This window comes from the organism of the source record quoted next, unplaced genomic scaffold (assembly GCF_019419815.1).
Source record: "Pyrus x bretschneideri cultivar Hongxiangsu unplaced genomic scaffold, Pyrus_bretschneideri_v1 Contig4, whole genome shotgun sequence".
Classification (NCBI taxonomy): domain Eukaryota; kingdom Viridiplantae; phylum Streptophyta; class Magnoliopsida; order Rosales; family Rosaceae; genus Pyrus; species Pyrus x bretschneideri.
The window spans coordinates 4,861,191-4,887,155 of NW_025999723.1; the positions used below are offsets into that span (position 1 = coordinate 4,861,191).

General features: G+C 37.4%; 3 protein-coding genes and 1 pseudogene across 3 annotated transcripts; 2 read left to right on the forward strand and 2 right to left on the reverse strand.

The window, feature by feature from the left end:
• Positions 1-2,007: 2,007 nt before the first annotated feature.
• On the reverse strand, positions 2,008-7,517 carry LOC103958652 (protein trichome birefringence-like 33). The gene is made up of 8 exons (XM_018650240.2): positions 7,378-7,517; positions 6,645-7,242; positions 5,015-5,246; positions 4,714-4,930; positions 3,374-3,551; positions 3,074-3,273; positions 2,821-2,979; positions 2,008-2,645 (listed from the first exon to the last, which is right to left on the reverse strand). The coding sequence occupies exons 2-8, from the start codon at positions 6,855-6,857 to the stop codon at positions 2,306-2,308; spliced, it is 1,539 nt and encodes a 512-aa protein (XP_018505756.2). The 5' UTR covers positions 6,858-7,242; positions 7,378-7,517; the 3' UTR covers positions 2,008-2,305.
• Positions 7,154-12,373, reverse strand: LOC103958653. The gene is made up of 11 exons (XM_009370943.3): positions 12,062-12,373; positions 11,358-11,400; positions 11,120-11,173; positions 10,448-10,511; positions 9,828-9,884; positions 9,527-9,633; positions 9,389-9,427; positions 8,624-8,712; positions 8,449-8,527; positions 7,762-7,809; positions 7,154-7,615 (listed from the first exon to the last, which is right to left on the reverse strand). The coding sequence occupies exons 1-11, from the start codon at positions 12,235-12,237 to the stop codon at positions 7,535-7,537; spliced, it is 837 nt and encodes a 278-aa protein (XP_009369218.2). The 5' UTR covers positions 12,238-12,373; the 3' UTR covers positions 7,154-7,534.
• A 208-nt stretch (positions 12,374-12,581) lies between these two features.
• On the forward strand, positions 12,582-16,585 carry LOC103958693 (annotated as a pseudogene).
• Positions 16,586-17,312: 727 nt separating this feature from the next.
• Positions 17,313-22,189, forward strand: LOC103958651 (cytosolic endo-beta-N-acetylglucosaminidase 1). Its single transcript, XM_009370941.3, is given in 13 exon segments — positions 17,313-17,823; positions 18,125-18,262; positions 18,583-18,692; positions 18,862-18,973; positions 19,055-19,162; positions 19,454-19,566; positions 19,962-20,043; positions 20,170-20,250; positions 20,855-20,910; positions 21,037-21,172; positions 21,312-21,452; positions 21,455-21,831; positions 21,833-22,189. Coding segments are annotated over 13 exon segments (2,055 nt in total). The 5' UTR covers positions 17,313-17,430; the 3' UTR covers positions 22,041-22,189.
• The last annotated feature ends 3,776 nt before the right edge of the window (positions 22,190-25,965 follow it).

Sequence of the window (25,965 nt, forward strand, 5' to 3'; positions counted from 1 at the left end):
CAAACTAGTCTGTGCTCGTGGCAAATATGTTTCTGCCATTTAATTTATATTTAAGTTTCTGTCAAACTGTTAAGGCTCCATTCGAACCGAGCAATTTGAAAGAAATTATTTGGATTTAACAACGAGACTAAATTTGCATTGAAAGTTAGAAAACTTCGGATTTGGATGCATTTGAAATAACTATATGCAAAGAATCATTTGAAATCTAGTTCTTTTCGTTCTTTTCTTATTGTTAGTCTTGGCCCGTATTATTGTGAATCTTTAGAGACAACCAATTTAACATTATAACGTATCAAAATTCTTAGATTTGACTACTTAATACTACAGTTTAGTTGTATTCCTCTTCACTAGTAAGTAAGAGGTCTTAGATTCGATTCTCGTCAAATGTGAAATTGAATCACATTATTGATGGTCTATTGTGAGGCTTAATTAACTCCTCTACCCGTTTTAATATATATAATATCGTTAGTTTAAAAAAAAAAAAAATATCCTAGATTTGGAACCCCACCATCCAACAGGCCCTTAATTAAATTTTCTGGTATCGATAGGAATTAGGTGAGACACAAATCATGACTGTAATAGTTTATGTATCTTGGCAACAACTTTAATAGGAGGCAGATTCTCTGCCCTCCTATTTTTCGTGATCTTCTATTTATGTGGTCACGATTAAATCATGTTAACATTTTATATTACTATTTATTTTTATCTTATTATCTTTATTAAAAAAATATAAAATATTAACGTGACTTAACCGTGACCTCACAAAATAAAAAAATTCAAGAAGTGAGAGTACAGAGAATCTGCCTCCACTTTAACAATCACTTCTTCCTTTCTAATTCATATCTCAAATCAATGCACAGTACCGGATCATGTTTATAGAAAAAGCTGAAATTTGTGCATCTATTGTTGTCTCTAACTTCTTGTTTTTTATATCGCGATATTGTTATGTAAAATTATTATTTGACGGAAAATGAGTAGTTTTATGAAGGTCGATCAAAAATTTATGCGAATAACGTTTTACCAAGAATTTGTAGAAAGAAAAAAGAATTATGCGAAATTTATTTTCTATAATGCTTTTAGGCAAAAGAATTTCCCATACGTTAGTAAATGAATCTGACGATGAAAAGTTGATAAGTATAGCAACAATCAATTATTTAAAGTGGCTGTCTTGTACAATAAGGAAAATGGTGCTCTTCTGCCCATGATGATGGGTTGCGTGTTTTCAAATTTGTTAATTGAGACCCAACTGTCATACGTCGGAAAAACATAAAATCTTAAAGAAGTTTAAGATCTTGGACATGATGAAATAGAGATTCCACCATAAAATTAATTAGTAATATGAGAAGTAGTCTAAGATCATATAAGCACATAGCAAACCTTGTTCCTCATCAACACTGCTCCCGCATGTGTGACGAATTTTCAAGCCTACACTTGGACAACAAGTGGGTAGCGTGGAGCAGCGTGTGGCTGGTTTGGCTTCACATGAGGACAACCTGACTATGATATCATGATGAAATTAAGGTTCCACAATAAAACTAATTGACAATATAAAGAGTAGCCCAAGACCATATAAGCACATAGCAAACTTTGTCCCTCATCGATGCGGAACAACTCTCAACAGGACACCCTTTTTTTTTACAGGCCGATTTTTAGGAGCAAGTTCTATCCATGAGCTCTTAACCAAATTAACGAGAAACTTTATGCTCTTGCGAGTTAAACCCATAGGTGGGCAAACCCTGTGTCTTTCTAGGTAACTCCGGTGTTCTGCTCTGATGTTGTGGCCGCAAAAGCCAGAATGGCACCCTCACTTCTTTGTAATGTTGCGGTCCCCTGAGAACCAGAGACCAAGTTTGACTCACATGAACAATAAAACGATGCATATATGGTCATCCTTAAAAAACAACATATTTTTAGAAGTTGTTCAGTGAGTGATATATGTGACGATGAGCGAAAATTACAATGTCGTTTGCCTTCGAAGACATCTGTGCAACCGGACCAACACCAAAATGGCTTTGAAAACATTGCAATAATTCTGTACTTTCTTTTAATCAATCACTATACTCAAGTGTTCTCCTTCACAAAACCCAAATTTAATAACAAAATTTCATTTTTCACATTTCAAAGCAGGATTCAATCTATCTTCTTCTATGGGCCCTTCCTTTGCCCACATCTTCTTCTTCTTCTCTCTTTCTTTTGCCTTCCATCTCACATTTTTCATGGATAATTACACCATTCAATTGCCACCACCATGCAAGGACCATCCCGAAAGGCCGGAAGGAGGATAACTCACCACTTCGGACCACGATCAAGGATAGAAAAGTTTGGCGAACAGAAGCTCATTCCAGGTATCTTGAAGGCCAGGCAAACACCAATGCACGCAATCAGCATAGCTAACAGGGTTGGCTAATTGCTCGGGAGTCAGAGGGTTCCACTGCTTCTTGTAGATTGATGTGTGCGCATCCTTGCGATAGTTTGAAAGTTGCGTGATGTTGAGGAAAGAAATGGGCACCTTCGTTTTACTGAATACTTCTCCAATTACCTCCATTATGTTTTTCCGGGAATCTGAACCCCAGTAGTTCGGATCTTCAATCAAAGTAGTCTGGTTGTAGCAGCTGCCTCCTGGTTCACCTCCCCATTCTATACTCCTGCCAAATATCAAATGTTAGGCCACCTAAATCTTGTGAAAACTTCAAGCACAAGTTACGCGTCTACAAAGCTTCAAATTTTCAATTTGTCTGTTTTTTTCCGAATTGGGGTCATCACAATTATGCATGCTATATACATGATTTGAATAAATAGGGTTGAGAGAACTGTACTCACTTTCCATGAGAAGGAGACATGCTAGTGAAAAAGACCCTCGTCTTCTTGGGGTCCATGTTCCTCCGCACCCATCTTAACATAGTTTTCATCGCCATACGATAAGCCTCTGTCGTTGGCACATTCACAATATCTTTCACCTCATCATTGAAGGAACCTAGTCTGAAAATTAAAACTTCAGCATTTAGACACTTTGTTAAGCAATATAGGAAGAAAGACTTAAGCAATGTATTATTTGATGGGGGCAGGAATGTACAATATTTTAAATTCCAAGCCGGTCATCCACCACAGATAAGTATTGAACACCAATACATCAACGCCCTTCCAATGTTTGCCGTGCTTATTGATGGACCCTTTCCTTACAAGCCTATCAGATATCCTATGGACGACAGCATTATCCGCGTTTGATTCAAGAAGAAACGGCGCCCAATAGAACTCGATTGTGGCATTGTATGTCTACACATTATGGAACAAAGAATAGTATACGACTCTGCGCAATTGGCAATGTACATTTGAGAAGTATGAAGAAAAAGTGAAAACCACAATGAAATGTCACCTTGGCCGTGAAAACAGTTCGCGAGTCTGAGTCGAAGCTCTCCATGGATTTGGCATCATCCGGGATGAGTTTGTGGAGAAGACAAATCATGGAAACATACTGACCCCGGTTCAGAGAGTCTCCAACGAACATCATCCGCTTCCCTCGTAGCGTCTCAAGCATCAAAGTGGCATTGAAGCTGTATAATTTGTGAGAAGAATGTTATACATGTTACACTATTGGTAAGTTACAAAAAAATCCAACATAAAGGACATATGATTTTCATAAGATTACAAGATTAAAGTTAATACCAATGACACAGTGACCAGAAAAAAAAAATATTAAAAAATTAATTAAAAAGATAAAAGAAAAATCAATGACAAATATGCAGAAAAAACATATATTATTAGGAAGTAACTCTATTTTTTTTAATTTCAAAAATGCTTAGAGGAGATTGGCTACTCTCACCACCAGTGCCATGCAATACCCACAACCTCAAGCCGGAAGAACTTATGCTTAGAACCTAACCGCCAGCTGCTATTGGTATGGATTTATGTAGGAATATACAGATTGCACACCAAGTTATTTTAACTTAGCTGTTTCGACAATCTTTGATACAGTTCAAACTATAATTTTAGGGACAATTATTATATAGAGCCTGTTCGAGATTGCTTCTTTAGAAAGTATTTAAGCTCATAAAAGCTTATGCTAAAAGCGTTTATATAAACACGTTGAAATGTTGTTAAAACAAGTATTGTAGTTGTTTCTCCTGAAAACGCTTATAACGACCTAGAAGCACTTTTAAGTTGTTCTACCAAACATACTTATAAATGATTTTGGTTGTTATTAATAGGCCAATCAAACGAAGGCCTTGGTATTAACCTCAAATGTCGAGAAAATTCGAGTAATGAGTTAAGATTAAGACATGCTTAGAGTTCGATTCCCTCCAATACAACAATGTAAAAATCAATTATTAAGAAACCATCTATGTCCAGGGCCGTTCCCAAGAGCCCATAATATCGTGCTCCTAAAGCCCGTACAAAATTTGGGCCCAACCCATCCACGTTGTTGTGTGCGACGGTGGGCCCTGTACATTAGTAACTAGTTGTCTCCCACGAGGACAGATGGACGAAAGGTACAGAATTTCGATATGCCGGGCACATAACGGCGGCCGGCCGGGAACCAACCCAGCCGGTTTAAATACAAAAATCGGTTCATCAGACAAGGACAAAGCGCCAAAACCGTTTTGTTTTGTCGGTGCCGAGATTCGTAAGTAGGGCTCGAGAACTAGGAGAGTTAGGTTCCTGTCGTACGATTAAAACGAGGAATTGACGCGTTTTATTAAAGACTGAGCTACTGACCTGGGAAGATCGCAGCCGTGGGGCTGCCACCGCCATTTCTGGTAGTCCTTGTCCGGCCGCCCGTGTTCTTGGCAGGTCAACTGTGGCTGGATGTACGGGCACTCCGATTCCTCGTAAAGCGGCCGAGTTGACTCGTCGAAGACCCACCTCCCGCTGAACAAGTCACACCCTTCGTCGGTCTTGCCGACGGTGAACGGCAGCTTCTCTCTCTTCTTCCCTAGCCCCAAAAACAAAAGACCCAATTTAGTAAATTGCAAAGCTTCAATTGGTTAACTCGGTGGAATGGGGTGGGTTGACTCACCTGTTTTGATCACGATTGGGTCGGAGCTGGAGGTGAGTTGGAGCTGCTGGCCGAAAATGCAGGTGAGGTCCTCGCCGTAGAGGACGCAGACGAAGAGGATGAAGACGAGGAGGGTGAAGAGGTAGGGAGAGAGTCGAGCCTTGCGGAAGACGGCGGCGGTGGAGGAGGAGGAGAGCGGCGGCGGCTTCATTAGTCTCATGTGAAATCGTATAATTGTATTTGAAGGTGTGATCTAATTTGGTTGAGATGGAGGTCCATAGAGATTCATCGTGTGAGAAGAATAAATATATAAGAATTTGGTCGTTTGAGATTGGTTATATAATTTGAAACATTATAAATGTCACGGTCAGTGTGCTGGGAATACGATTCAAATACAAAAAGTTTATTCAAGTATTCAACCAATTATATTACAACAAATGAATTTCTAAATCTCTTTTTATTTTTATTTTTTTTGCATTACGTTTCTATTAAATTTAAAGGCAATAATGATATCCAAACGTAGGTAATTTCTGTGCTTTGGGAAATCATTGAAACAAGTACCATTTCTGGTCCCAAAAGAAAAACATAATCTCCCTTGGCTTCTAAGGTAAGTAATTCTCTCTTCTTTCCAATCATGAGAGGGAGAGAGGGAGGAAATATTGGTTTTAGGTAGAGAAGTGGTTGGCCCTCACCTGCTTTGCTTTCTTTATTCTCACTCAATAATACAACAAATAATAAAATGGTGTGACCAACTACTAAACTTACTAAATTAATTAAGCTATTATTTTGTTTCTCTTACAAGTTTCCATCATCACATTCAAGTGCATAATCTTTTCTTACAAGAAAGTTTGATTGTCTCTTTGCCAATAAAGCTCACAAAGTAAATGCTAATAAACACTATTGTACTTAACTATTCTGTTGTGAATATCGAATTTTAAGAATAGAAAAAACGAATAAAACTCGAAAACTTAAAATAAATAATTAAGACAAATAACACCAAGAATTAAGGTGGTTCGACTATATGTGCTAATGTCCACGGAGCATTAACAACAATCTTTCACTATATCAATAATGAGTACAACGAATAATCTTGCCAAGTCTCTAGAATTAAGAACTTGACGAAAAAACCTAAAATATCAAGAACAAGAAATACACTCTTTTTCGCTTTTCTTTTTCTCTCGCACACACTTTGCCCTTACAATATTCTCTTAGTCTAACTCCTCAAGTAGTATACAACTTATTGTGTTGCTCCACTTCCAAACTAGTGCAATAACCCTTACATAGACATAATAAAGGTTGTATTTAATACGGATTACTAATCCTAATTCGAACCTAGTTATGCATCCTTCTCCAATTGGAAAAACCACCCTGATTGGGATAACAACTCCAATTGCGGTAAACAATTTAATCCTCTAAGACTATAATTCCTAATAGACTTAGGACAACTCATCGTGGGCTGGGTAACCCAACACGTCAACCCCCGGACCCCCTTCCTTTCCTCGCCAAACCATGAAGAGGAAGAAGAACAAAGAGTTCACAAGACATAAACTCCAGTAATCTTAGCCAAGAAAATACTATTCATCCCTCCTAAAACACAGAAGTTCAAAACGCATAAAATCTCATTGCAAAAGTTAACGAGATAAATTCGTACCTGAGACTGAAGAGACACGGAACACATTGCAAACGGAAAAATCGAAATGAGGCAGACAATTGAAGCTGGTTGTACTTCATGTATCAAAGAGTTGTGGAAAAGAATCGTCACCCTGGGTATTATACCTTTCAGACATCTTCTCCATACAACTAGCAGTTGCTGTGTCTTCTGGCGCCTTTCAAAGAACCTCGACAATGTGTTAGCCAGACACATCAGAATCAGTACACAAATAATGTCACATAAGGTAAGCCTTCAATGCTTTCAATTCATGAGGATTTCTGTGATCGAATAACACTCCAAAGAGCCTTTCTCCCACCACATCACCATATTACTAACATAATTCTACCATACAAATGTATCTGTCCAGTGACGGCATCTTTTCAAACATCTGAATCAGAACCGTCAATTTAGACTGTATCTAAGCAAGATATTCACATTTCAATAAATCAGATATTAAAATATACTTGCATGCTACCGTATATTTCAACAGGCAAGATAATGCACAATACTCAACATCCAATGTGTTCACTTTTCATTTTATCCGGAGAAATATTAAAATCCATGTGGAAACATTCATCCAAAATTGCCTGAACAGCAGCTGAGCAATGTACGAAGAAAATAACAAGTAAACGAGGACTTGGTAAGGAGGATTTCTTTACATTACAACTAAAATATGACTCGTGACTGAAAAAAAAAAAGAACATGGAAAGCATAGGTGAGACGGAGAAGGCACCCTTTTTATGATGGTGCATGCCGAGCTTAAGTGCTAGCTTTCACTAGGCTGTTGCTGCATGCTGACCTATTTTCTCTTGTTTTCCAAACGTTGATGGCAGAGTACAGATGATACAAAATGAAGTCACCAGCTTAACCTAAAACAAATATCTCTATGCTCAAAAGTCGACAGGAGAATAGGTGCTTCGATGACCATGAGAAGATCCCCTAAATTTGTGCAGTAAGGATGCAAACAGACTCTGGAAAGAGAAGAGGTAGTAGTTATTAACAATATATTGAGAGCTAAGAAAAAGAAAAAGGCAATTAAATTGAAACTTGTTTATATCTGTGCCACATCACTAGAAGTATAGGGGAAAGACACAATCATTAAACCTAAGCAGAATACCTGGGTACTTTGAGGTAAGCTGGTCCAAAAGTCCAAGTTTGGCATAATCTGAAAAAAGGAGAAGCACCAAATCATAGTTAAATTACCAGAATTGAAACACCAAAGGAGCACTTTAGAACCTTGACCAGATTCTAAAGTACCAGTTACAAGTAAGATTTTTTCTGCTATTGGAATGTGATCTAACTGATGTTATATGTTCTAAATAGTATGCTGCAACAAAAAGTGAGAAAATGGAATAGATTTTGACTCCAACGTGACATATGGAATTATAGTAATATGGTAAAAGGAACATGTGGCTCTGTTCCCTATTCCATGACTGTCACAAGTTTGAATTCCCTTGCCGAAAGGTCACGTGTTTTGGTTCTCTCCCCTTCAATATTTCCTTCCATAGACCATCCACTGTATGATACACACACACACACACACACACACATATATATCTGTGTGTATGTGTATCACCCAGTTTCCTATGCGTAATTCACGACCACCATTTTACCTGACTCATTGACATATATTAGTTCTTCCTCTATCGATCGATTTTTAAGAAAACTTGAATTCCATTTCAAAATGATACACATCAAATAGATGGACCTATTCATAAAACAATTTCAAGACATATGAATGGACAAAACTCAAGCATTACTAATTCATTTGTGTGCAAGAAGCTGATCTAATTGAGGAACATACGTGTATTCCACGAACTCCAAGTTTTATATACCGATAAGCTGCCCCAACCAGCAGATAAGCTCCAAAAAGGCATAAGATTCTGAAAGTCAGATCAATTATCAATCACTTACAATGACTCAGAAAAACTTCCGCAGTAGACATAGAAAATCGCATTGGAAATAAATTTGACTCTCACATGATTCCTAAGGTACCAAACCAGCCCCACGCTTTTCCATGCACATGTTCAATCTTGGCACAGCCAGATGGATGCGTTAATACTGTAGCCTGTCAGACAGAGAAGATATTATGAACTCATAGTTTATACATTGTTCATACACTCACTGCAAATCCGCTTTCAATGTCACAAAATGAACTGTCAACCGAGAGCCAGTGCTATGCATTTCAAAGCTTCATACATCCCTATTTTGAAATCTATGATTTCATACATTCGCAACAGCAAACACTAGCTAGTTTACTGGTTTTTCTCAATAGTCAATACCACCACCCTTTCCACCAGCTGAACCATATGCACAAAAAACAAAGCCTAAAAGATAAAGTGCCACCAGCTGGGAAAGGAAAAAGGTTTCAATGGATCTTCAGTCAACAAAGAAGCGCACTAGTGATAAGCAGGAAAATGAAACAGGTTGAGCACATATTCAGTTCCAAACAAGTTTACCATTCAAATCATATTAGTTTAATTAATAAATTTGGCTGGAGATCAGGGCGAGGGAAGATTCATGCTAAAGGAACTTATTAAATCAGGTAAGAAGCTTAGTATACAAAAGCTGAAGACAGAGGGCCAGAGGTCCTATACTCTATAGTATACGCTGTACAGTTCATAGAATATGGACAAAATATCGCTACTCCCATGGACAACTTTATCAAAGTAAAATCCCATCTTGTATAAGATTAAGCGATAAGCAAGAAGAAATGAAGATATTCTTAAACTGAAAGAACTCACATAGTCGCATTTCCCAGTTTTCTCTAGTAAATGTGGCCCCTGTAAAATAGAAATACAAGAAACTGGATCATCAACCAAGCATGTCAGAATTCCAGGATCATTTCAAATTATGCAGATGATTTTGTAAAACGGTCTTGCCTGAACTCTATTTGGATCACAAATTACAGACACAGAGAGGGAACAGTTGAACTTCAGGCCACTACTTGACATCTTAACAATGACACCAGTGTTGGGATTCTTCCTGTCTGCCATAACAAGGAAGTCAGTAAATCTTCAGAAAATTTATTCTCAAACCAAATCAATTGTGAAGGTCAGAAAGCATGAATGTCCATACATATTTGTGCAATGCCATATTCAAGCTACATTAATGGAAACCTGAAAGTATCATTCAATTTTATATCTGGGGGAGATTCCAAGAAAAATAGAAAAGAAATCTCACCAATTATGTTCATGTCCATGCTTGAGGCACGCCCAATAGTAGTGCACACATCGTAACCTGCAGTTACCACTTGGTTCATTTTAGAAGAATAAATACAATCTTCCAAGATAGAACAATTTTCAATCCAAATTAGATGAGAAAGGCCTCAGTCTCCTGCTTTGTTCGAAACTAAAAAGAGGGCACCACAGGCTCCCAATTTCTAATGGACCAAAGCACAACATAGCATAAAATCAAGAGGAATTTTGTTTGAAGCCACAGAGCATAGGATGTCATTAAACAGTTTAGCTGTCACAATTTTTTTTCACACTATTTATGAATAGCTATTGTTTAACACAATATAATTTGCAAGAGCGACATCTGATCACGACCCTTAAAGCTTTATTTGCTCCAGAACATGTCCAAATTAAACATCTACTTCTGCAGAGCTAGGCAATAGAAGGAAATATCTGAAAGAAATTAATTTGATTATTCCCAAACATGATTGAGTCACTGACTACCACTATCATACATAAGCAATAGAATGTGAATTCCTTTTTCCGACTTTACCAACTGGAAATAGATACAGTAAAGTACACGGAGGGCTACGTCATTAATCATATGAAACATTAAAGCATCTGTACCTCCTATGTTATTTGACACAAGCGCACTAGAACCCATATCACAGCATGATGCCCCCACACAATCCTGCAATGTTCGATAAGGTAGTCAAATAAATAAGATATTCTATAGAAATTAGGGTAGGAACTAGGAAGTATATTTCACTATCTTTATCTTTGTTTTATCCAATTTATAACAAAAAGCTACCTCTGCCCATTACACCCTGAGTCAAGAGCCTGGAATTATACGTGAACAGTAATACTCGGGTCAATTGTTAAAAAGAATTATCCATGATTGAATCCAAAATAAAAGTTATGCAAGCATCAGGTTCATGAAAAGTAAAAGAAAGCAAATGAAAATTAGGACCTTTGAAAGCTGTAGCAATATTCTATTAAATTCCGTAGATTTTAAATTTAGAAAAACTCTCAAGTTGTTTAGCTAGCAGTGTAAGTGCCAGCTTTAGCAGTCAATTTCCAAATTCCCATCTCTCTCTAACCCTCTCTTTTGTCTTTAGTGGCAGAGATAGAGAAAACGAAAGCAAACCATCCGCAGCAGCTCCTCACGGATCAAAATGTAGGGAGGAACTAAGTACCAAGTGAATAAGTGCAGGGTATTACAAAATTGCACCAGTCTCAGTTCCTTCTATATCATTATCAACATAAAGAAAATAACAGTAACAGAGATGAAAATTTTACCCAGCAATCAACACATCTAGGTGGGTCGTGATTGAAAATCATTCCATCGCAAAGCTGCTCCAGACAGTCAAAGAAACAAACTCAATAGTGAACCTAGTGGCATTAATAAGGCTTATGCTTGTAAAAGTTAGCATAATATCGGTTCAAGGAAAAAACAAACACTGCATGGTGGTATATCACGATCGTAGTTGTACAAAATATCAGTAAAAAAACAAAGGTGTGACCTGATGGAGCGAACCTGAAACCAGAGCACAGTCTCATTTGCTGCCACCTTGTAGAACCTGTAGTAATGAAGTTTAACATCAAGGAAAAATGAATTTTGCTTGACCAAATTGATAATTGAAAAAATGCATCACAAATGCCCCTGTAAATAAGAGAATGCTTTCAATGTATATCAGCTAGAATACAACTGATGTCCACAGGACCATAGCTCAAGAGCACGAAGAACCTCCGCAACCCCTTGAACCATAATGTACCATACAACTATTACAGTTTAAGATACATCCCAATTTCAAACTAGAGAAACCAGAATGGCTCAACCGAATCTCTTTCGAACAAATGCGCATTAAGCCGGCTTAATGAAAAATTGAAAACCAGTTTCAAAAATGCTTAATAGGACAGAAGCACGTTAATTTGCACAACTTCAAGAACTTCATGTATTTAACATAGAAATCATAAAGTTCATAGCAAAACCACAGCAATCAAACAGTAAGACGACATGCATATCAAAACCCACAAGAAAAATACACCGAGATGAGGTAAATGTTCCACCAATTGCATCAAATTTCAGCTTTAAAATATTCAATAAATTCATTGAAATTAAGAAGAAATAACTTGAAATTACAAGGTACAATTAACAATTCATGAATAATACGAAAAACCCATATCAAGTAGCAGAGAAATGGCGAGAGAAATGGGGAGAGAGAGAGAGAGAGAGAGTACCCATCTTCGCTTTGGACGCCGTGAGGGAAGAAAGGGATGGGAGAGTCCAAAGTGTAGTTATAGAGCTTGTCATCGTCGACGACACTGAAATGGCAGCTAGCGGAGACCGAGTTAAATCGGTCCATAATCGTTAAGATGACCGTAACCGATATCAGAAAACCGAGTCGGACTTCCATTGCTGGCCACCGAGCTCACAGAAACTCGCTTACAATCTCATCAATGGCGCTGAGATTCTTGGTGCTCTGAAGCATGAAAACATCAGTCTTCACTTACGACAAAAACCGACATTCCTCGTGGAATTACCTTCAACCAAACGACATGGTTCGCACGGCCCGGTTTGGATATGTATCACATTTTATTTGAACCAAAGTTGGGCCGAACCAAACCGCACGTGACAATTTGGATCGCCCGGTTAGGCGTTTTGATGCCCACCCTAAAACGACAGGTCGTTGGAATATAGGAGAAACCTTTATACTGCCGAAAGCCTAACGGTGCGAACCGCGAAGAAAAACAGAAAGCCATGGACGCCGACTTTTCCAACTGAAACAGTGCCTTGAGCGACACCTGCTTCTCCGACCTGAAGCCGCCGCTCTCCGAACCGGTTCTGGAAGCCCTGTCCTAAGGCGGGTTCGAGTTCTGCACTCCGGTTCAAGCCGCCGCAATCCCCTTACTATGCAGCTTCAAGGACGTGGCGGTGGACGCCGCCACCGGCTCAGGCAAAACCCTAGCATTCGTGGTCCCGATGGTGGACATACTCCGGCGAGCTTCAACCACTCCAAACCCAAGGTCTGCTTCACACCAAGAGGTCTGCTTCACACCATTAATTATTTCTCTTTCGTTTCACTTGCTAGACACTGTCTGGTCGCCAAGAAATGAAAAATTTTACTTGCTGGACAATGTTTGGTTGCCGAGAAAATGGAAGAGAAACAGGAAGAAAAGAAAATTTTGTGCTTGTGCAGGTGATGGGAATGATTATATCTCCGACTAGGGAGCTGGCTTCGCAAATATAAAATGTCGCGAAACCCTTCATTTCGACGCTGCCGAATATCAAGTGTGTGCTTTTGGTTGGCGGAGGGCAAGTGAAATCAGACATGAAACAAATTGAGGAGGAAGGAGCCAACTTGTTGATCGGCACTACCGGGAAGACTATTCGACATTATGGAACGCATTGATGGCTTGGATTTGCGGAACCTTGAAGTAATGCATTTGTAAATGGAGTTGCATTTGATAGGATTAGGTTGAAATTTTGTTTTTTTAGGTTTTGATTGAAATTTGTTTCATGGAATTTGATTGTATATGAGGCTGACAGAGGGTCATTTCGTCGACAATTGTTGCAGATTTTGATTTTAGATGAGGCTGATAGGCTATTGGATATGGGATTCCAGAAGCAGATAAATGATATTATGTCTCGATTACCTAAGCTTTGAAGAACTGGTCTCTTTTCAGCTACTCAAACTGAGGCAGTTGAGGAACTGGCTAGAGCAGGACTAAGGAATCCTGTGAGGGTAGAAGTCCGAGCTGAAACAAAATTGAATGATTCGGCGTTAAGGAAACAATTAGCCTCTTCCAAAACACCTTCTGGCCTTGCCCTTGAGGTATGCTCTACAACATAACATCAACAAATATTAATTAGTTCATAATGTCTAGCTTCTCGATTGTTGAATTATTTCTGCCTTTGACTGTGCACTCTACATACAGTATCTGGAGTGTGAGGTGGACAAGAAACCATCGCAGCTTGTGGATCTTCTTGTTAAGAATAAGTCTAACAAACTATAGTGTGAGTAACTTGAGATTAGTATGTTTTAGTGAATGTGGTCGAATAACTTTCGAGGTTAAAAGTTGTTTTGCTTTGCAAAGTGATTCTCGTATTTTTCTGTGCTTTCTTTTGTAGATACTTCATGACTTGTGCTTGTGTTGACTACTGGGGACTTGTTCTTCCAATGCTTGGTCCCTTTAAGGGTTTCCCTTTGATTGCTCTACATGGGAAGATGAAACAGGTAAAACATTACAGATCAGCGTCAATCTTTGAGTTGGTATTTCATGAACTCATCATTCTTTGCTTTTTCAAAATTTTGAATTTTCTAGGCCGCAAGGGACAAAGCTTTAGCCTCATTTACATCTCTCTCAAGTAGTGTCCTTTTATGTACTGATGTTGCTGCGCGTGGGCTCGACATTCCAGGCGTTGACTGTATAGTGCAGGTAGCTTATTACAATAGCATGTCGACGGTCATCACCAGTTTTGAAGGCCAAATAGTATAATTCATTTATTTGTTGTTATTGCAGTATGATACCCCTCAAGATCCAAATGTTTTTATGCATAGAGTAGGCCGAACAGCTCGTATGGGTAGACAAGGAAGCGCAATCGTTTTTTTATTGCCAAAGGTTTAGTTATAGCATCCATAAGTGTCATAATTCTTTCTTTGTGTACGAAACTGTCCTACAGCTCTAGTTTAACTCATTTTTTCTTTTCTTATTTTCATGTTGCTTTCACTATGATATTGAAGGTCCTTTTCTTTCGTCTCACTGTTGCAGGAGGAAGCTTATGTAGAATTCTTACGGATAAGAAGAGTTCCTCTACAAGAAAGGAAATGTTCTGATGAAGTTACTGATGTTGTTCCTCAGGTAAGCATCATTTTATGGTACCCTTTAGCTAATTTTATTGTGGATAAAAGAATTTTCTAAATTTTATTCCTCGTTACAACTGTTCTAAATGCATTCATGCGTTGTTTTACTCTGTGAACATTGTTCGACAATGTGTCCAAAGATGCTAGCATCTGTATGTAAAAGCAGATTGATGTCATTACCCATGTATTTCAATGCTACCCATTAAATCAGTTTTATCCATCATGCTGTCGTCTTGCAAATACGGTTTAGTTTTATGGTGTTCTCTCTTGTTGTCAAAGTTTTTGGCCAATATATTTTAGTGATAGGTTATTTTTCTGAATATTTTGATGATATTTTTTAGTAGTTTGAAGTTTGACATCGTTTTTAAACTTTGTTTCAGATTCAATCAGCCGCAAAAAAGGACCGTGATGTCATGGAAAAAGGACTGAGAGCATTTGTTTCTTACATGCGTGCATATAAAGAACATCACTACTCTTACATTTTCAGGTTAACAGCGCCTTGTACTATATTCAGGCCAAGGAAAAAAATAATTTTGTTCTCTAATTTACATTTTTAATGCAGGTGGAAAGAACTTGAAGTCGGGAAATTGGGCATGGGATTTGGACTACTGCAGCTCCCTGCAATGCCTGAGGTAAAGCACCACTCGCTTTCCACAGAGGGTTTCATCCCTGTTGAAGAGATCAACTTGGAGGAGATCAAATTTAAGTAAGAACTCCCTTCAATCATTTACTCTTTGTTTGTATGACATTGAGGCATTATGTACCGTTGCTAAAGGAAATTTTTTTATTATAAAGGGATAAATCTCGCGAGAAACAAAGAAAGAAGAATCTACAAGTGAGGAAAGAAGCAAAACAGCAAGAATCAAAACATCAAAAAAACCAAAAAGATCCCAAATGCTTCAGATGCTGCAATGAGGAAGAAAACAGGTAAGCAGAGACGTGCTATCCAGACAGCTGAAGATGAAGATGAGTTGGCAAGAGAATACCGCTTGCTAAAGAAGCTCAAAAAGGGGGCTATCAACAAAAGTGAATTTGCAAAGTTAACAGGAACAGAAGACTTGCTTTGAAGGCATAAATATACAGAATGTGATTTCGGACATCCAGATATTATGGAAGATTGGAAGTCTAAAGCCCTTCAAAAATCTCAAAGGCGATAGGAAGAATTTCAAGCCGGATGGGGATCATATTTGGATCAAAGCAAAGTGACCAAGGCATCCCCAAGCTTGTTCAAAAGACAAAACTTACAGATGCAACAAAAACGGTTGGGAGACAAAGTTGCAGGTGAAAGAGTTTTTTTTGCTCCTGCTAGTTTTCGATATTGGGGGTCCCTTTTACTCGCCTTATTTGATTTACGTTCTTTGTAACCATGTTATGCTCATACGACAGAGATTGCAGAAACAGAAGGAAATCAAAGCTACTTCGTTTACAATTTGGTGGATTACAAGGCAGACTGAACAGTAATGCCACTCGATCCAGATAATGGTGTTTTCACAAGAACACTCTGGGGCAGATGCAGATGTTGAAAATTCCTCGTGGGGAAAACCGGACAAGGAAACATCTGTATCAATGGTTTCTTACTTTATTGTGGCTTTCAATCGAAGAGAACAGGTGTGAAAATTGATTCTCTGTTGGACACCTCATTTTCAAGCCGTGTTCCGGAAGAGTCACTATAAAGTTTTGGCTTGAAAGTTACAAATTCTAATTTTCTTTTTATACAATTGATATTGAGAAAGGGAACCAAATACAAAAACTCGAATGCAAGGGTAAACATGTTTAACTACGCGTGAGAGCAGCACAAGATTGGACGAGACTTAATTATATTATAAAGTGATATGTTTGTGAGAGGTGTGTGACAGATGATGTGGTCAGATATCTTATAAAATGGACTAGAATTCTCTCATCTTCTGTTTTCATCCCTTTCCCACCATTTATCTACATATTTCTATTTTGTCTTTCTCTTTTAATATAAAATTAATATAAGATGTTGACGCCGGTTAACCGTGACTGTCAAATAGGAGGGGAGGGAAGGGGAGGGGAAAAAGTAGTAAATTGTAGCAATGGTCCTTCAACTCATCAAAACGTGTAACTATGATCATTTTTGTCAACTTCGTCAGAATTTTGTCAAAATGAGTTATGTTGGAAGGACCATTGCTCTAATTATGTTAAAGTTGAGGAATCATTTCTCCAATTAGATTAAAGTTGAGGGCTCATTTCTCCAGTTAGATTAAAGTTGAGGGACCATTGATAATGCATTGTTAGTTGAGGGAGTATAACTGCACGTTTTGATGAGTTAATAGATCAATGGTAACAAATTTTTAATTAAAGAATCATTACTACTATTTACTCTCCTCAGACGTCTACTAATGTAAGTACAACTACTAATAGGCACCGAACAGGCTCTGGCATTTGTAAAAGCGGCCTGAGCAGTGACCAGGTACGGCGCAGCCAAGGTTTTTCCTCTTGTATTGTTGACGTTGACAGACAAAAAGGTTTATGGCATTTGCGACAGTGGCCTGACCAAATCAAGTTGAAGTCTGTCTTTTGTTGCTTTTGAAAATTCCCAATTTCCCACCAATTAAGCGGACAACCACTACAACGACCTCTCTCTCTCTCTCTCTCTCTGTCTCCGTCACATGCTTCTTCCCCGTCTTCGCGCCTATATTAGCCGCCAAACCCTAATATCTTTCCTCAATCTCCTCCGCCTGATCCGCCGAAAAGCCCAAATCGTCCTTCCCCTTCTTCAAAATGTCCGCCCCGGACCACCAATCCTCCTCCCCAACCCCTCCGCCGTTCGACCCGACCCAACCCGCCGTACCCATCTCATATCCGATCAAAACCCTCGAAGAGCTCGAGTCCAGGTCCTACTTCGAGTCCTTTCACTACCCTTTTAACAAATCCACGGTTGCTCGGCAATCCGGGTCGCCTTCCCTGTCGCTGCCCGACAGGCCCAGAATGATTGTTTGCCACGACATGGCCGGAGGCTATGGCGATGATAAGTGGATCCAGGGAGGGACCAATCCGAACGCGTATGCGATATGGCATTGGTATTTGATCGATATTTTCATCTACTTTTCGCATTGTCTTGTCACTCTTCCGCCTCCGTGTTGGACCAATACTGCTCATAAACATGGAGTTAAGGTAATTTGCAACTTTGCGATTTTGGGATTTTAAGGAAATATGTTTTGGAATTGGGTTTTGCGTGTTCAAGTGATTAATGTGGAAATGAGTTGACTTTTTGTAAGTGACAGGGTGTGAGAATTCAGTCGGGAAATAGAGGGATTGTTGTCCTCTGTTGTTTTTCCTGGGAGCTCTTTGATTTGGCTATGTTTCGGTTGTGGATCATGACATGTTTTGCTTTCTAGCCGTTCATAGTTCCAAATGAATGATTGAAAGGAATTTTGGAATCTAACTTTATCGGTTTTCTATATTGGAATCTAAGGTGTTGGGGACCTTCATCACAGAATGGGATGAAGGGAAGCTTATTTGCAACAAATTGCTGTCGACGAAAGAGTCTGCTGAAATGTATGCTGAGCTCTTGGCAGAGCTTGCCGTTGCTTTGGGCTTCGATGGATGGCTGGTAAATGTTTTTTAAGTTTGTACATTCTCAACCAGTCAACTGTTGAATTGGATTATAAGTTACAACACATTTGAGTTCTTTGCAAACACAAATGTACACACACAAAGGAGCACATTGTGTTTTGTGGAAACACGAATGCTGCAGTTCTGCTGTTCCAAGAAGTTAAATTTGCAAGCTAGCATAGTATTCACTGTTGAGGTTATTTAAGTTTAACCAATTCAAGGAAAGATGGATGATATGAGAACTAGGAAGTTTCTGTTATAACTTACAAGACTGATTGAACTTTGGTTATTACTTGTCATGATTACTACAACTTGCAGATCAATATGGAGGTTGAATTGAAGCCGGACCAAATTCCTAATTTGAAAGCATTTGTCAGCCATTTAACACAGACAATGCATTCCTCAGCCCCTGGTTCTTTAGTGATATGGTGAGTGTCTGGAGATATGATGCTTCCAGTCGCTTATATTTTTGCCCCCTTATGTTATAGCGTTCAATTTAAAATTTATATTTGTCCTACTATTGTTAATTCTGCAGGTATGACAGTGTTACAACTGATGGTTAAATTTATATTTGTCCTACTATTGTTAATTCTGCAGGTATGACAGTGTTACAACTGATGGTAAACTTGACTGGCAAAATCAACTGAATGAAAAGAATAAACCGTTTTTTGACATATGTGATGGAATTTTTATGAACTATACATGGAAGGTATGTTCCACTTCTTCCTTATGGAGTTTGTTTTTGTTTTTTAACTTTTCTTTCACACTGTCAAACTTATGTACCATGCAGCAAAACTATCCGAGGCTTTCAGCAGATGTTGCTGGTGACAGAAAGTATGATGTCTACATGGGAATTGATGTATTTGGAAGGGGCAGTTTCGGTGGAGGACAATGGAATGTATGTGACACTCTAATATCGTAACTTCTGAAATGTGCAAGCCCTTACGGATTGAAAATAGTAAAAGAAACAGAAAAGCAAGAAATTTGGCTGTAATTTGATTTACAGGCCGAGGTTATATTTCACTCTGACCAATGAGTATTTTAAGTGCCATTATATATGAAGTATGACATGTTAACTCTTAAGGCTAATGCCTTTAAAAATAGTTGTAAGGGAGAATTCAGGTGATTTATCTGGGAGTCTCGTTTTTGTAGTTCACTTTGTTTTTTTTCTAATAACTCTGCGTATCAGACAAGTGTTGCACTAGATGTGCTGAAAAAGGACGATGTATCAACAGCCATTTTTGCTCCTGGATGGATCTATGAGACTAATCAACCACCAAATTTTCAGACTGCTCAGAATCAGTAATTGACTCGCCCCTGGTTGCATAGTTTCACAAACTTGTAGTTCGATTGATTAGCATACAAACTATTCCTTAATAGTTCTTTAGTTATAATTTCAGATTTCCACTACCAGTAGCATAAGTTCATAGACATTATTTTACAGACAAAATCTGGCATGATATTTCCACTTCTTTTGACAAAAGCTAGTATAATGATGCATTATTTCCTGAAAAAAAAGCAGGTATGATGATACTGTCGTCTTCCTAACATTTTTGTAACTGCTTACCTGGTTAGTTGGAAGAAAGAACTTTATGTAATCAACGCCAGTTAGATCGGAATATGACCTGGTTGAGTTCGTAATAGTATGAATATCACATTTACTGAAGTTTCTCATAATAAATTCAATTGTTTTGCAGTTGGTGGTCCCTCGTGGAAAAATCATGGGGGGTGGTACAAATTTATCCTAAAGTGCTACCATTCTATACAAATTTTGATCAGGTTGTTATGACTATGTTGATACTGCAGTGGGCCATTTATTGATATTGGAAGCGTGACCTAGTTCATAAACTTCATATCCTGTATATACCTGTTATCTAAACGCTATTTTTCTGTATTATTGTTCAGGGTTATGGATATCATGTTTCTGTTGACGGAGGGCAAGTGTCAGATGCTTCTTGGTGTAACATTTCTTCCCAAGGGTTGCAGGTATGGACCAAATAGCCTTGTGGTATCAGATGCTTCTTAGTCAAATGAGATACCGTTAGATTGCAGTTTGGTTTCCATCTTCTTCTTTTATTCCTAATTTCCTACTCTTTTCATTGAAAGACTATCAAATTTGCAGTTTGAACTTTTTCAATTTATTTTACAGTTTCAAAGCCAATTTCTAAGTTCGATATCTGGAAATTTATTTTCCTTTGGCTAATATCTTAAGGTGCCAAGTTCGAACAAGCATTTTCAAAGCTCGTCATGACAATCAAATCTAACCATAATCATCAGATTTTATTATCTTTTCTGAGTTCTAGTTGTTTGAAGGGAGTTCTTTCTTCTTAGTGAATGGAAATATTTGAGAAGAAAAAAAATTACGTCTTTGAGCTTGAATGTTGGTGATACGGAATGTTATAATAACAAATTCGAATTTTCAATCCTGTGCATGAAACACTTCCGGCTGAAATTATCTTAATATGCTTTTTTTCCCTTTATGTGTCTATTGGTGGGAAATTTACAGTAGTATGCCTCCAGGAGCAGTGCATTGTTGTCAAATCTTTGACATGGTCAAGCATGCTAATTTATTCCTATTGATATGTCACAGCCGTTCCTTGAGTTTAGTGGCAACGCAACCCCAGATGGTATCCAGGTTCATGCTGAGTAAGTTTTAGTTCTTAAACCCTAAACCCTAAACATTTGGCACCTTATGCATACACACTATTTTATACCAGATTTCAGAGTTTCGGTGCCTAAGCTTTGCAAAAACTTTATGTTGGCAAATTATAGTTTCAATGAAGCATCTTATAGTGGAGGAGGAAACATCACATTTAAAGGAAACCTTGAAGAGGGTGATAATTTCTCGACAAGGCTCTTTCAAGGAGATGTTCTTTTGGGGGATTTGCCTCTCCAGTTAACGTATTCTGTAAGCTTTCTCTTCGGTCATTGCAGTTACTAAGGTTGTTCAAATTGTAGTTAGACAACTTGTGGATGCTGCCTAGAATCTTTTGTTTATAGTGCACTCGCAGACAAGTTTTGAACTGTGCATATTCCAATTAATGCAGGTGAAATCAGATATTAATTCTCGACTAGGCTTGCATCTTAATTTCTCTTCTACCCTGAACGAAAGAAAGTCGGTACTTCTTGTAAACTGGAACCTGAACCAATTCTCAAGCAAATTTGATGAAGTGATAATGACACGTCAACTTGGAAACCCAGGAACTCCCCTGGATGGGTCATACAGGAGTGTAGCGTCGGAATGAATGGATACAGACTAACAGAAATACATGCTCTGTGCTACAGGTCGAAGCCTGAATTTGACGAAAGGACACCAAAGTCCATATCAGAGGAGGGTACTCAGAATTCAACAGAGTACTATGCAGTGCTTGGTCATATTTCAATTAAGACTAGTGGGCAGAGTTCAGATTTTCCGCCTTCTGATTCATGGCTTGTCGAAGGTGAATATATCAAATGGACAAAAGGACCTGAGGGTTCCAAGAGCGTTAGTCTTAAAATCGCTTGGAAATTGAAAGACGGGAACGATTATCCATCCACAAATTATAATATCTATGTTGAAAAACTAGCTCAAGGAGCACTTGGCCATCCAGGAGCAGCTGCCAGAAAGGGTGCATGAGTATCTTGGATCGGCACGAGTGGAAGCATTTTACGTCGATCACCTAGCAGTCCCTTCTGGCACTTCTAACATCAAGTTTATCGTTCAAGTTTGTGGTACCGACGGGAGTAACCAGAAACTAGATGACTCGCCGGTGTTTCTACTTGAAGCTGCAGCTTAGGCCAACGAGTTGTAAGTGTGAGATAGTGGTTGTTGAGCTAGGGTGAATAATGTTGTCTATAAAAAGTGCTAGTGTTGTAGTATGATAACACGAATGTAAGAAATATTTACTTTTAATAATATACAGAAATGTCCTATTGTTCGTCAGAATTTAATCATCATTACTTACTTGGTTTAATCAAATATGGTAATGTTTTTTCTTTCTTTTAAAAGGGGAACAACTGGTGACAAACCACGATTATCCACTTCTTCTAGGTCTGGAGAGGCTAGGAGGAATTCATACCCGTGGTCATAGTCAAGCAAACTCATCAGCTCGGAACATTGAATTTGGACCTTCACATTTTTTTTTACTTATTGGGGAGTACGCAATCCGCGTCCTTACTAATGAACCACTTGATGTGGTTAAAGTGCTGTAAATGTTGATTAGAATAAGATCTGCACTAATACTGAATCACAAGCAAACACATTTTTTCACATGGGGATGGAGAAGTGGCAGTTGGCTTTTGTTGCAGGGAAAATAAAAATGATCAGGGTGCCGATTCGGTTTCCGGCTCGTGGAAAACATACAAATTAAAAGAAATTTTGGTAGGCCCTAAACCCAAGTCCAAACTACATACTTTGATTACCCTAATTAGGCTTTCTTAATCTTCAAGTCCATAAACCCACCCACAGACACAAACCTGAAAAGTCAACCACCACCTACATTGTATAATTGTTTCCTACATTTCTGGTCAAACAGTTTTAGTATCAAATCTCGGAAAAGGATTCTCGCTGGATCCTTTGATTCTGGAAATTTCGTGATCGTGATCGTTCATCGTACATCGTACTGTCAATTTTCGTTAAGTACTATTTATATTTAATTTTAAATTTTAAATTTTAAATAATTTTTAATCGCACAATATACAATAAACAGTTATGATCACAAGATCTCGGTATTCCATGAAAAGGATCCGACGGGGATCCTTGTCCTCAAATCTCTGTCTGAATATAAAAATTGCTATAGAAAATTAAATATGACCTTTTAAACAGAAGTTGAGGCAGGGAGCATGTAAATATTTGTGCGCCCATGCAAGCAAGTTTTAACTGTTTATAAATGTTTTTAGAATGATTGAAAGCGTTTTTAGACAAAATATTTTTAGATTTTAAAAGTATTTGAAGTGTTTTTTATAATTGTAAGAAGCACTTCAAGCATTTTTAAACGATTCACTTGCACTTTTATCAAGGGTTAGTTCCAATAACATTTTCACCAAAATCTTTTTGAGCCTTTTTCACTTTTAAATTGCATGAAGTATTTCAAGTGTTTTTATAGGATTCGTTTACACTTTTACCAAGAATTGATTCTAACAATATTTTCACCAAAAATTTTTTCAACCTTCTTCATTTCCAAACAAGCCTTTAAGTTAAAACACACAGCGATATATGATAAGTTTAAAATACATTATAGCGTTTTGTATATAAGTTTCTCTCGTATATACAATTCATGACATGACATGAGATGACAGAATGCTCTCCAAAGCAAGACTGCAAGAGTGGGAAAATCTGTATCGCACAAAGGTGGAAAAAAACTGACGCCTTTGTAAAGAGATCCAATCAATTACCCAGTGTTTTGGAAGTATTATGTATTAACCTCGAGCCCTCAAAAGAAAATATAAAGGCTCCCCCACTACCTACCAATTCTTGTCTCGGCAAACATCGAGGTTGATAGATAAACAATTAATAGGGAGAGATTACAGATATCTTTGTCTTGTCAAATATAATTGATTAATTTTAATTAATCTGGTGTTTAGTTATTTGTTTTCAAAGCCATTTGACTCTAACAAAACTTTCTGCGCCAATCTCACTCGATGTTTCGATTCATGTACAAGAACTCTGGAACAAGTAGGTTTCCAAAATTAATATTATTCTTCATGCTGAAATCTAAGTACAAGTTGCCATTGCAAATTAGAATAGTGTTATTTACAAACTCATTTTTATTTCTGATACATTCTTGTTAATTTTTATCATTAATCTTTTTTAATTTGTTTTATCCGACAGCTGAAAATTAAAAAAGATGTATGAGAATTAAAAAAATATATGCGAATAGCACTACCCTGCAAATTATACATAAACTTCTCCAGAAGTGAGAGGAATTTCTACATCATGCACCAACGTGCTAATTAGCAACTTGCAAACGAATTTGAGGTGCTTATTCGTGAAGAGGGACCTGCATGATGTGATAAGTAATCTACTACTTTTAGTTTTGTTGTGTGTTGGTCATGAAAGGAAAACTTATCATTCTTTGATCACTCTTTAAAAGATTAACTAATTACCAATCAAGAAACAGAATTATTATTGACGTTTTAAAAATCTAAACGTGCATTCTTCATAAAAATATTTTTTTTTCTAAATATAAAATGCTTAGAATGCAAAATTAGATATTTAGAATGTCAATAAAAATTATTATCAGTACAAGAGAAAGATTAATCCCTTCGTTCAACCAAAACAAACAGAAGACTACAAAATCAGTCACCTTTCATCAATATATTACAAAAGAGAAGAGCAAAAGGAAATTAAAAAGCATGAAAATGTCCACTAAAACCACAATTTAGCAAACAATTAGTCTCCAAAATTAATATTTAATGCCAGTTTCTTGTATGGTGGTACTGGTGAGAACCATACGACATAAGTACAGCAAGAAACAACCACAAAAGAACAGCACAAAAAGAAGGATTTGATAGGGGGATAGGGTGAAAGTAAAAATAAAAAATGCTTTTAAGTTTGACTTAGGAGATTAATGCTTCTAGATTAAACAAAGCTTGAGGAATCTTCAGGTGTTGCCTTTTGTTTTTCCCTTCACCCTTTTGAATTATTTCATTTGATTCGACATATAATGTAGAGAAACATTCCTCTTTTTTTGTTTGTACACTGATGTTTATTTCAATTTTATTTATTTATTTATTCAATTTATAAACTATATAAAACGTGAATGTGCCTAAAAGAAAAAAATGTTCAAAAATCACTTGTATTGAGAGATAGATTGAGAAAATCATATTATAGTAGAACTAAAGAATTAGAGTGGTACCTTTTATTTTTTGTCACCCTTCTTAATTTCTGATCGTTGGATTGAACGAATTGAATAGAATTAAATGATAGATATTACCAGTAAGGTGTGTAAAATAGGTGCGCAGATAGAATCTCGGAAAAATTAATATTAATTTCTGTTACTGTATACTTCGCATGGACTTGTCACTGAATCACTTCCTTGCACTACACCCCACGCGAACAAGCTAGAAGAACTATCTGCAACAGGTGGCGGCATGCCACATTTTTAACTTTTCTTAATCGTGAAGATTAGGCTGGAAATTACTAGTCTGGTGAGCAACTAATTGAGTCAGAAATGGAAGCAAAGCAGCAGCTGGAAGCCTAACATTAACATGTACTAGCAGAAAGCACACATTTTGTGTATGTGAACAATTTCTTTTAATAAGTGCATATTTTTTTAATACTACATAATTATTATTTTGTCTTCCTTATGTAAATATTGTGTATCAAAAATGAGGGTAAAATTGAAAAAATAAGTATAAAAAAAAAGGAAAAAAATAAGAAAAATAGAGATATGATTGTCATTTTGTCAAAAGGTACAAAATTACTATTTTGCTCTTTTTTGTCAATAGTGTGTATCAAAAGTAAAGGAAAATAGAAGAAGAAAAAGAGAAAAAAAAGTTGATAAAAGAGGATTTTCTTAATAATAGTATAGATAAGCCACTGAAATTTTGAATTTTAGTGGCAGTTTCTCACTTCTAGTTCTAAAAACACTTATCTGAAGCGGTGCTTTTCTATACCTTTAAGACAAACACAATTGCATCTTTGCCCATGTGAGAAAACATGAGACTGAACTATCAATTAAATAGTAGAGAAACTCCTTATATTCTGTCTTAAGTAGAAAC